Raw genomic sequence first — 13,009 nt, forward strand, 5'->3', positions numbered from 1 at the left:
GGGAGAGAGGGGTAGAGAGAGAGAAACATTGATGTGAGAGAGACACATCAATTGGTTGTCTCCCCCACGCACCCTGACCAGTCCAGGGATCGAACCTGGAACCCACGTTTGTGCCCCTTGACGAAGAATTGAACCCTCGACCCTTTGGTATGTGCGCCTGCACTCTAACTACTGGACCAACCAGCCAGGGATAAGCTGTTATTATTTTTTTACTTTTTAAATTTATCTTTATTGTTGAGAGTATTACAGGTATCCCATTTCCCCCCCCCCAATTGATCCCCTCCACTTCCCTCCCACCCCCTTCCCAGGCCTTTACCCCGTTATTAACTGTGTCCATGGGTTATGCATATAACTTCTTTGATTAATCTCTTCCCACCCTCCATCCCCCTTCCCTCTTTCCTCTGAAATATGATCATCTGTTGCATGCATCAGTGTCTCTGGATTTATTTAGTTCATCAGATTCCTTTGTTCATTAGCTTCTTCTTAAAGAAGACCCTTCAACTTTTCCTGTAGTGCTGGTCTGGTGGTGATGAACTCCTTTAGCTTTTCCATGTCTGAGAAGCTCTTTATCTGACCTCCAATTCTAAATGATAGCTTTGTTGGGTAGAGCAATCTTGGTTGTAGTTCCATGTTTTTCATCACTTTGAATATTTCTTGCCACTCCCTTCTGACCTGCAAAGTTTCTGTTGAGAAATCAGCTGACAGTCGTATGGGTGCCCCCTTGTGGGTAACTAACTGCTTTTCTCTTGCTGCTTTTAAGATTCTCTCTTTGTCTTTAACCTTTGGGATTTTAATTATGATGTGTCTTGCTGTGGGCCTCTTTGGGTTCCTCTTCTTTGGGACCCTCTGTGCTTCCTGGAATTGTAAGTCGATTTCTTTCCCCAGGTAGGGGACGTTTTCTGTATTTTTTCAAATAGGTTTTCAATTCCTTGGTCTCTTTCTTCCCCTTCTGTCACCCCAATAATATGAATGTTGGGCCTCTTGAAGTTGTCCCAGAGGCTCCTTATACTATCTTCATATTTCTGGATTTTTTTTTCTTCTTTTTGCTCTTCTGGTTGGGTATTTTTTGTTTCCTCATGTTCCAAATTGCTGATTTGATTCTCAGTGTCCTCTACTGTTGATTCCCTGTAAATTATTCATTTGTTTGTGTAGCCTTCATTTCAAATTGGTACTTTATTATGTTATTGATTTTCTCAGTTATTTCCCTAACAGTCTGCTTAAACATCCTTATAACCATTATTCTGAACTGTCTATCTGTTAGCTTGCTTGGATCTATTTCATTTAGTTCCTCTTCTAGAGATTTCTTCTGTTCTTTCCTTTGTGATATGTTTCTTTGCCTCCACATTTTGGCTGCTTCCTGGTGTTTGTTTCTATGTATTAGGTAGAGCTGCTATGTCTTCTGGAATTTGTAGAGTGGCTTTGTGTAGTAGGTGTCCTGTAGGGTGCAGTGGCTCAGCCTCCCCAATCACCTGAGCTGGGCCTTCTAGGTGCTTCCCTGTGTGGGCTGTGTGCACTGTCCTGTTGTAGTTGAGCCTTGGTTCCTGTTGGCGTCCCTGGGAGGAACTGACCCCCAGGCAAATCAGCTATGAGGACCAGCTGCAACTACAGCCAAAGGGCTGCTGTGCTGGAGACACCCTTATGGATCAGGATTTACTTCAGTGGAGCTTTGGTGTTCACCAAGTGTACCCCTTGAGTGTCACTCGTGGATGTGGTAGGGTTGTAATCCAGCGTGGTTGAGTCTGAGCACCAGGTGCACTGTCTCTGGCCTCCCAGGAGGTGCAAAGTCAGCCTGTGCCAGTGCCTTGCTCAGGGCCACCCAGCATGAACTACACAGCAAACCGTAGATGGCTTCTACTTGTGCTGGGCTTTGCGTTGTCCAGGAGAGGCCAAGCTATGAGCCAATACAGGCTGCTGCTAGTGCCAGGCCTGGGGCCACCTATCAAGCTATATGGGGCACGCTGCTGCTTGTTTGAGAGATTTTAGGAAAGTCCTAAGCATGAAGCTGGAGAGGCCACTTGCACAGAAAAGCCGCTGGAAATGGCCTGGATGAGCTGCAGGTGGGGAGGGGCGGGGCCTCCAGGAATCACAGGGCAGGGCCAAAGGTGTGAGGCAGGTGCTGGCGATTCAAATATGGTGCTTGCCTGCCGGCTGTGTGCGGGAAGGACTCGCCAAAGGAGCCATGGCCTCCATCAGCATTTCTGTCTGAGAGAAAGCTGCCCTTCCACCTCTCTTCTGGATTTCAGGCAGGTTAGTTCCTCCCCGAGTGTCCCAGGTTCCTTTCAAGCTGCTGCCCGGTGCCGGGGTCAGAGGAAGCGCGTCTGAGTGAGTCCGTTCGCGGGCCCTTTAAGAGGAGCTGCTGGGGCTCCCCAAGCCTCCTCGACCCTCAGGGACAGTCCCGGCTGGTTTCACAGCCCGAAGTTGTGGGGATGCCTCTTCCTGGCCTGGAACCCTGGGCTGAGGGCCTGCTGTGGGGATGGACCCCTCCCTCCTCCGGGAAACCTCCGGGAAACCTCCGCGAAACCTCCGCAGCCGAGATTACCCCCCGGGTTTTAACCGTGGCACCAGGTGTGGGCCCGTGGCCGCGTCTCCACAATTCGGCCCCAATCCACCGGCGTCTGTGCCCCTCCTACCACACTCGGTGCTTCTTCAGTCTGTGCCCCTCCTACCACACTCGGTGCTTCTTCAGCTCCCTGGTTGTAGGGCTTCTGTTCAGCCAGATCTCAGGAGGCTCTGAGTGATGGTGGTTCTGTATTTTAGTTGTAATTTTGATGTGGTTGCGGGAGGCGGTGGGTACAGCTGTTACCTGCACCGCCATCTTGTTTCTCCTCAGCTGTTACATTTTTAATAGTTGAAAGTTAAATATTTGACAGAAGTTGGCCTTATTACTTCAACTTGTTTTTTAATCACAAAAACTAAGAAGTGAAAGTTAGAAAAGGCTAACTTTTTTATACTGGGGGTAGGAAAAATAACTTAAAATGGTCAGGGGTTCATTATTGTAACACCAAAAAAATGAGCCATACTTCAAAATCTTTACTGAAAGTACAGATCTTGGTTATAGGTTTGTTATATGCCAATTAAATCATTCTGGTCAAAGAAAATCCATCCTGTCTCAGGAGAATATTTTTAAAGATTGTGGTTCAGATAGGTGTAGAATTAGCAAATAATTTATCTCCTGTGTAAGATATGCATTAAATGAGAGCGAATTCATAAATGCATGGTTAAAGCAACTATAGAGATTAAAATGTTTGAAGTTTAATTCATTAAATTTTCTCTAAAGACAGTTGTTTTTTATCCCTCATTCTACTGTACCCAACCTGACCTCTTCCCTTACCAAATAAGGACTATCACCCAAGACTTCAAATTATTTTTTTCCCAAATGTCCCTTATCTCTTTGCTTGCTCATACTTTATTTTACTAGGAACTTTGTTAGAATGAGTCTCTATTAACTCATCTTTACTGGAATTCTTATACACTAAAGGTAAGTGGGTCAATCCAAAATCCGCCATTATTAAAAAGGTATATATGAACTGTGTGGACTGCTAAAGAATTCAGAATTCTCAGGAGATTCATATGAGTAAACACTAATTCCAATTCCTCATAATAAGAACTTGCACATGATAGGCTTACACATTGTTTGACTCTAAGTAGTGACTTTACTTACATTCTTCCAAGGTAATTTTCCGAGCAAACATAGAAGGTGTCTACTTAATGTAAATCTGGCTTTTTAACCTTGGTGTTGCTATTCTTGTTCTAGCTTGAGGCTGTTTTAGTGTTTCTTCTGCTTTTAAGGTAGGGGTACTTACATATTTTGTTTTGTGCTCACTTTTTGAATTTAAGTCTGAGAATTCACTGGAATAAAGTCTGTTGTTCTTTTTAAAGTTAATTCAATTAAAATTTAATCACAAATCTTTTTATTGCAATTTGGAATAAAGATGGTCTTAAATTATAATTAATTAGACTTTACATGTTTATATATTTGAATTAGCTCATTTATACAGGTTTAGGATTGAAAAGATGTCAGCATCAAGTAAAAAGAGGTCAGGTGAAATTTTAAATAAATTCTCTTTCCTCCTTTGGTCATGAACTTTTTCTTCCCTTTTTCTACCCTTATTTATCTTTATTTTTGTCTTTTATTGATTTTACAACACTTTAAAATATTTTTTAATTAAACTTTTTAAAAATAAAAAATCTTAAATTTTCATCCTATAAGTAATGTTTTCCATACAATGATATTAATAGTTTTAGGAGAGAAGTGCTCAATAGTGATGAGTAGTGGAAATAGCAGATTTTTAAAACATGGTTTTGTATACTAGGAATTTTAAGATAATTTATTGCCGGATTAGTTGATACGATAGCATCCTGGTTACCGTGATAGATGGTAAATTGGAGATGGGGAAACCATAATTGAGTTAATACTGATTTGAAACTAAATAACATGACTCTGTAAGGATATATATAAAAACATTTGTGTAACCACTAAAACTAACTTAGTATAAAAACACTTAGTAAATTAATGAATTACACTTTACATAGACAATGTTTTTCTTAATGTAAGATCAGTGTGTCCAACATTCAACTAGTGCGTATAGAATGACCCACTTAATTATTCGGTATAACTCACCCGAGGTTTGGGTTGGGAGCAGATAAGTACCTCTCAGAGCAATGAGAACTACGGAACTTAACCTCTACCCACCACTACTATGAGCAGATAAGATACTAGCAGGCTTGAATTAATTAATAATGGACATTGGAGTAGAATTTAGTTGATTATATAATCTAGCTGTTCATTTTTAATTCAATTTAGATATTTTATGAAGCTGTAATGTTATTAAGGATTACTTAAAAGAGGAAAATAAGTATGCATATAGTCTAAAATAGAAAAACAATTTTACTTCTGCTTGAGTCCCAATTAATATTCATAGACCAGTGTGGACTCTTCATTGTTAACAACAATCTGTGCAGAGGTGTAGGTATTTATGTTTCAGTTGCATGTGTCAGTCCAAGCAAGCATTAATAAAGCTTAGGTCCCCAAAGTAAGATTAGTGGGAAATACAAAGGTATTTTATTTTTATTGGTTACTAATGGCCTTGTTATGGGCCAAACACTTTATTTAAAAACTATTAGCCAGACATGATATCTGGAATTTGTTTGGAAAAATTCCGGACTGAATTTTTTAAAAATTGGTTTGAGATGAGTGGGCAGGGAAAATAGATGACACAAAATTCTTACTAGAAAATTCCTATAAGTTTTTAAAAAATGAGCTAGTCCGGCTGGGCGTGGCTCAGCAATTGAGAGTCGACCCAGGATCCAGGCGATCAGGGTTGGATTCCCAGTCAGGGCACATGCCCAGGTTGCAGGCTCGATCCCCAGTAGGGGGTGTGCAGGAGGCAGCTGATCAATGACTCATCATTGATGTTTCTATCTCTCTATCCCTCTCCTTTCCTCTCTATGAAACCAATAAAGATATATTTAAAAATAAAAAATAAAAAATAAAAAATAAATAAAAAAATGAGCTAAACAAAAGACCTAACTAAATTCATTCAGTTGATTTCATCTAAGTTTTTCCTACTATTTAATTTATCTCAATGTGTGTTTACTGAAAATACATATTATACTATTGAATATTTTGTAACCTAAAACACTTTCTCAAATCTTTTGAATACACGTATGCACAAAGCCTATTTCCAGTATCCTGAAGCGTTGAGAAATCTTTATTGTCAAATGAGAGGTAACATTTGAAATGGGAAGGTCCTCAGTCATTTGACAATGCCATAATTCAGAGTACCTTTGTTACAGAAAAATAAAAGCTAGGCAAAACTACGAGACTTACCAGAAGAAATGTTTTCCCCCTAGAGCCAGCTTGTGTGTATATTTAGCTTTTGTTTTTCACATCTAATTATATAATGACTTAACCAGAAAATAAAATGATGAGAGTAACAGATTCTTGATATATCAGCTTTTTACAGTGTGAAAGCAAATAAGTTTTCATTGGAACTATGGGGAAACATTGACAGAAGAAGGGGGGGGCGGTGAAAACAGGAAAAAAGTATGAAAAGAAAAAAGAAAGCAAGGACCTTTGTTATCTACCTATTTCATGGTTCTTATCCTTGGAAGTAAGTACTCTCTCCTCAGATTTTTTACTAGTCCAAAAGCTTAGTGATTGGCATTGAAAATTAAGTTCTATTATCAGAATTTGAAACCATACTTGTTTTGACTCTTCTAAATCTACAAGTGGCTTAAGTTGTTTATACTATAGTCTGTCTTGAGGAAATGAGCCATTCATTCATCATATTGAGTGCCTGCTGTATGGGCTAGTGTGAAATATGACAGGAATTGAGTCATTTTATTATTTTATTTTATTTTTATTTTATTTTATTTTTGTTAATCCTCACCTGAGGATATTTTTTCCATTGCTTTTTCAGAGTGGAGGGAGGGGGGAAGGGGGAAAGAGAGAGAAACATGGATGTGAGAAAGCTACATTGATTGGTTGCCTCCCACACGTACGCCAACTTGGGGTGGGTGGGGAATGAACCTGTAACCCAAGTAGTGCCCAGGTACGTGCCCTTGACTGGGAATTGAACCTGCGACCTTTAGGTGTGCAGGCCGATGCTCTCCACTGGCCAGGGAGGAATGGAGCCGTTTTAAAATGGAGCCGGAGCAGCCATTCCAGAGGAACTGTCTTCCTTGTTGTGTTTCTTGAAATTTTGGACTGGGCCAAACCACTGTTTTGCAAACAATTTTAAAGTCAGCAGGACAGTCTGATCACAAGGACAAATGATTGTGGATCTTCTATCTGAAGACAGAATCAGTAAGCAATCACGTATAGCCAATAGTAGCTCAACTTGTCAGCACCAATACGAAATTTTTCTTCTTTTCATATAATTATTCCTTTTATTTTTCTTATAAAAACCCTTTGCTTTCACCCTGTAACCTGGATACTATTTGAGTTTCTGCCTGAAACTGTGCTCCCCAGATTACAGTCTTTGATCACAAATAAATGCTTATTGTCTCTCATTTTGACTTTTAAAATTTAGGTTAACACTAGGCTTTGTGCTTCTTGTCCATTGTAGTTATACTGCCTGTGCTTTTTCTTTCTAAAAGCACTATTTCTATGACATCAAATGAATTATCAACTGAAAATACACATTCAAATGTATGATAACATAAAATTTATTCATGTCCAGCCATTATCTTCCTTTTCATACTGTACTTTTTAAAAAAGGTAGATAGGGTTAGATCTCTCCCAGGCTCTTATTGTAAGGGGTGAATCTTGAGACTCTTAAAATCTTTGGAGCGTAATGGTGAAATCTTGTTTTTAAAATGTGTGCAGAATATAATGCTCTATATGAGCCAGATAAAGTGATGTTACCTCAGTTTCTCAACCTCAGCTCTACTGACATTTTATAACGGATTCTTCAGTTTCTGTCCATCCTATTCTAATAGTGACCTTTCAGTGAACTAAAACACAGAGAATGTATCTATGTTAAACTCTTAAAAAAATGTTAACCCATTTTTTTGTTGTTGTTGTTAGGCCCTAGAGTCTTAGGACAAAGAATTAAAGATTTATCATTACTCTTTCCAATAGTTCTGACAGTTTATAGGATTACTTCATCACCTAGGTGGTCCTTTGCTTAGATGCTGTTACAATGTGAGGGAATGACTTGGAAATGTTCATAGTATGTTTTAGATACTACTGTAACATTCCTGTAAGGCATTTACATGGGTTTATTGGTGTTGTGTTATTCTGATGATGTACTATTTTTATCTTCATTGTAAAAAAATCTAGTTAGCTAGTTTATATGTGATTTTAAAAAAAAAGATAGCCTTTGATTCCATGTAATCTCTAGTGTTTAAACTAAAACGTAGTCATAATCTTTATGTTCAAGTATAACAAACTCTCAGATATTTAGATTTATTTGTCTATTAAGTGAAATTTAAAAACATTTCACTTGATCAATTATTCTTTTGAAACTTTTAGTTAATATGTTAATGTTTAAACATGACTGGCAAGACCCAGTATTTAGAGGAAATCCTCCTCATAGTTGTTGCCATCAGCTGAGTTAGTTATTCAAGGACACTTGGTATAGAGGTAAATATTGTAAAACAAATTGTTTCAATACAGTTACCTTTTAAGGTCCATTCTAACTTAACATTTATATTTCAGGATTCCCCTGACATAGTCAAAATGGTAAAGGCTACAGTTTTGTAGACTTGAGCTTTAAAAACCAAAATTTATGTTCCGTGAAAAGCTATTTTCTTTTGATGATAAATTAGAAAAGTAGTTAGCTGAATGAAGGTACAAATTCATTGTATTTATGATGCTCAATGGAATTTCACTGACCATTTCTTAAATGTTAGAAGAATGTTGTTATATCTAAAAATATCTGAAAGGATGGAGAAAATCAAGAAGCTGGACTTTCTCCCTGTTTCCTCTTAAATAATTTAGTTGTATGTAAGCGAGGAAGGAAAAAAGCTCCATGAGCTGTATGTATTTCAAACAGTTCTGAATATAAGATATTTTCAAGTGTTTATGAGCCTTTTCAGAATATTGTCCTGTGAAAGAGGACCTCCTTATCAATTCAACATAAAGCAATAAGAGTAAATTGAGAATGAGAAGCATTGGTAATACATAGACCCAGAGTATATTCTTCCAATATGAGATTATTAAAAATGAAGCTTGAAATTCTCTAATATTTCTTTTCTTTTTCTGTTAAGTTGCTATAGCCCAAGGTGGAACAATCCAGATTTCTAACCCAGGATCTGATGGTGTTCAGGGACTACAGGCATTAACAATGACAAATTCAGGAGCTCCTCCACCTGGTGCTGCAATTGTACAGTATGCAGCACAATCAGCTGATGGCACACAGCAGTTCTTTGTCCCAGGCAGCCAGGTGGTTGTTCAAGGTATACTTTATTAATCTAATATCTTTAGAATACCTATGGATTACTATATCACACCATTTAGTGGTGACTTTATAGTTTTCTGAAATATACAGGTGGTAGATGGGGGGCACTTAATGGCTTGAAGAAGAAATATTTTAGTACATTAAACAAGTTAAATAAATTATATGATTTTTATATTTAGCAGGTTTTACTGGCTCTACAGGAAAATTGAATTCAAAGTAGCATGATGAAAAAAGGGAGTTGAAAACATGAGTGACTTCTTTAAAGTATCTTTCATTTGAGAGTTATAAATGTTGTACCTAATATATGTTTATTACCTAGTCTATGAAAATTTAAGTATCCAGTCCCATGATGCACTGAATTTGGGTCTTTCTCCAGCTGTTATGCTCAAGTCTTAACTTGTAGATATCTCATTTCAAAACAATTGCCGATTTTTTTTTCTTTAGACCGTTTTTAGTATAGTTGAATTCTGAGGTACCCAATCTATCTCTTATGGGAACTGATAGGAGTGAAATAAAGCAGTTGGATTGTAGCCCTAAGTTTTTTAGGGGAACCTAAGATTTCAGTTAAATTTGAGTTATATATTATTTCATTTCATTCGGTCGTGCTTATAATAACTATAATGTGTTTATTACAACTTTCAAATCCTGTGTTTTTAATTTAATTCTATTCCTCCTGGACCATTTGCTGAGGATTTATGATATAGCATTGATTTTAAGGAGGTAATATTAGTTCCTTTAGTTTAAAAGTCTTCCAAGTTTGGGGGAGGCGCTGAGAGAAAGCAGGTTATAATTGATAAATCTCTTATTAATTAACTTTACTCCTAGGTATTTTGGAGGTTAATGTGGACTGTAATAGAAGTGTTTGAAGAACTGAAGTGATAGCAATTCTGGAGTATAAAAAAATTCATAGTTCTTACTCAATACTCTAATGTTTTCTTTTAAATGTATATTAAAGCCACCCAGTCCAGATGCTCCTTGGTTTACGGTGGGATTACTTCCTGATATGCCCATCGTAAATTGAAAATATAGTAAGTTGAAAATGCACTTAATACACCTATCCTACTGAACATCATAGCTTAGCTGAGCCTATCTTATTAAATGTGCTCAGTTGGGCATATTAGACACAGCTGGGCACAATCATGTCACCCAGTAAATACTGTAGAATATGGGCTGTTGACCCATGTGATCAGGCAAGGTGCCGCTCATTGCACCTGCCTGGCATCAGGAGAGAGGATTGGAACTGATATCGTTAGCCCTGGAAAAGATCTAAATTCAAAATTCCAAGTACAGTTTCTATTGAATGTGTGTCACTTTCTCACCATCGTAAAGTCGAAAAATCATAGGCAAACCACTCAGGAACTGTATATTTGCCTCGTGAACCCTCTATATCTAAATGAATAATCATAAAGAATAATCATTTCTTCTAATTTATTAAGTATAGAAAATCCACCACAAACTTGATACTTTAACAATGAGAGTTTTTAAGTTGTTTTGCATAGATAATACACAAGTTTTGTGCTTTTGGGGTTTATTTAAGAACTCTTTTTCTTCCATAAGTCACCAACATATTTTTCTACATAAATTCTATCAGCTTCATAGTTTTACCTTTCCCATTTGGGTCCTTAATTCACTTGAGATTCACCTCTGTATATAGTATTAGGCAGGGATCTATTTTTATTTTTTCTCTATTTTTCCCCTACTGATGGCTTGTCCTTTCCCCATTAATTTATGGGACAGTCTTAATTATATAGTAGGTTCTCAGGTACACTTGGCTCTGTTTCAGAACTCTCTTCTGTACTGTTGGTCTCTTTCTATATGCCAGTATTATGCTGGTTTGTTATCTCACAGAACAAGTTCCTCTTTTTCTGTCTTTTTAAAGCTGATTTAGCTTTTGTGAACCATTATTCGTCCATATGCATTTGGAATAAGTTTGAGTTTCTAAATAATAATAATATAAAACCAATGATGATATTGCATTTCATTTATAGATTAATTTAGGGAGAACTTAAGTCTTTCTTTTTTTATTGAGATATAATTGACATCACATGATATTAGTTTCAGGTGTACAATATAATGATTTGACATTTGTATAAGTCACCACAATAGGTCTAATTAACACCTATCCCCACACATAGTTACAAATTTGTTTTTCTTGTGATGAGAACTTTTAAGATCTACTTTTTAGCAACTTTGAAATATACAACACAGTATTATTGACTATAGTTGCCATGCTGTACTAACATCCCCAGGTTTTTGTTGCTATTTTGAATGATTCCTTTCTATTACATTTTCTAATTGTTGAAAATTATAGATAAATATTAATGATTTTTTTAAAAAATTATCTTGCCTGTTAACCTTTGAAACTCTAATTACTTCTAATAATATGCTGACCTTTGTGAATCCACCTGTGATACTATGTGAATATTTATATCAAATACAAATAAGATGTTTTGTTTCTTCCCTTCCGATCTTTATTCTTCTTGTTTTCTCCTTGCCTTGCCTCTCTTTTCCTTTCCTTTTCTTCTTTTTGAATATAATTTTGGCCAAGAATTCTAGTTCTGTGTTAAACTGAGCAGGTCAGTGAGAATTCTTGTCTTACTCTCTATCCCATTGAAAGGTCAGGGCAATTTCTTTTTGAGATCTCAGTTGTTATCTTGATTGGTCCCTCAGCAACATTTAACACTGTTGACCTCTGCTTCCTTCACTTCCTTGATACTGCATTCTTACCATTTTTTCTTGTCTTTCCTGGCTCTCTTTCAGTCTCCTTTATTGGTCCAATCTTCCTCTGCCCATCTCCTAAGTGTTAGTAGTGTTTCTTGGGATTGCATCCTGGGCCACCTTCCATCTGACTTGGGTACTGTCCCTAGATGAACTCATCCCTGTTCATGGCTTTAGTTCACTGTGACTATGCCCTTGACTTCAACTGGCTACTTAGATATCCCTCACACATCTCCGACTTCTTAAATCCAAAACTCCACATCCACTTCCCCACCCCAACTCTCCTTTTGTTTACTCTATTTCAGTAATGGATTCTGCCTGACCTGTTGCTTCAATCCAGAAACCTGGGTATCATGCCTTACTCTCCCTTGCCTTCTCCATTCATTCTTCCTCCTGCTAAATCACACATCCCTTCACTCCTCTCCACCTCCACTGTCATAATCCCGATTCCAGCTGCTGTCCACTCTGACCTGGATTCCTGCAGCAGACTTTGGTCTGCCAGGTATCTGGCATGAAGCTTGTAACTATGGAGCAGCATACTGATTTTCCTAATCATGCCAGGGGCAGCATATCCCTTCTTGGCCCATTTTTTGGGGGAATTGTTCCTGAAAGTTCAGCTAGGCTCTTTCTTCATCCCTTCTAATGATTCTGGGAGCTAATATTTCTTAAAAACAAAAGTATCTGCTTCCAACATTTCTTTTTCTCCATTATACTCTTGATTCTGCAGTTCAGAGTAGTATTTCTAAAATTCATTTCTAATCATGTAAGCCTCCTGCAAAAACCCTCCAACAAATGTCTATTACTTGTTAGACAGTCAAAATCTTTAACATGTCCCAAATCTCTGCTTGATCTAGGCCTTGCTCCCTCTCTCTCAACTTCTCCCTCTTATGGCTGGATTTTTTTCATTTCATGTCGTATGCTGTGCCCTCTCTCCTCTCTAGGCCTTCACACATAGGCTTTTGCCCTGAGACATTGTTCATGTTTCATCTTGGATAGCATTTCTCCAGGAAGCCTTCCCTGACCTCGACATCTGGCTTAGTTCACCTCTTGCAGTTCCCACTGCACCTTCTCAGGGTATATATTACTGAATTGTGACTCTTGGGGTCCTGCCTAGATGGTAACTTCTGTTTGGACAGGGATTCTTAGTCTCCAGCATGGTCCCTGGCATATGATAAATATTCAGTAGCCATTTACTGAATGAAAATGGAATACTCTTTCTCTAGTGAAAATGTTATTAGTTCTGTGTGCGATTAACTGAGTTTATCAGGTCCAGGGAATTTATTAAAACTTTACTAATAGTAGTCAACTAAGCAACCAACATCCCTCTTTCCTTTCCTTCCTTGACCTGTTTTTTTATACTAATATTTATTGAGCACCTAAGTACC

General features: G+C 37.7%; 1 protein-coding gene across 1 annotated transcript in view; it reads left to right on the forward strand.

Moving 5' to 3' along the window:
- The window catches only part of CREM (cAMP responsive element modulator), a 68,447-nt gene that overhangs the window by 39,572 nt on the left and 15,866 nt on the right, over positions 1 to 13,009 (forward strand). Inside the window, exon 7 of the mRNA XM_087823940.1 lies at positions 8,716 to 8,904. Within this exon, the coding sequence (XP_087680066.1) occupies positions 8,716 to 8,904 (189 nt within the window). The remainder of the gene's footprint in view (positions 1 to 8,715; positions 8,905 to 13,009) is intronic.

This window comes from Miniopterus natalensis, chromosome 1 (genome assembly GCF_054644295.1).
Source record: "Miniopterus natalensis isolate mMinNat1 chromosome 1, mMinNat1.hap1, whole genome shotgun sequence".
Lineage (NCBI taxonomy): Eukaryota > Metazoa > Chordata > Mammalia > Chiroptera > Miniopteridae > Miniopterus > Miniopterus natalensis.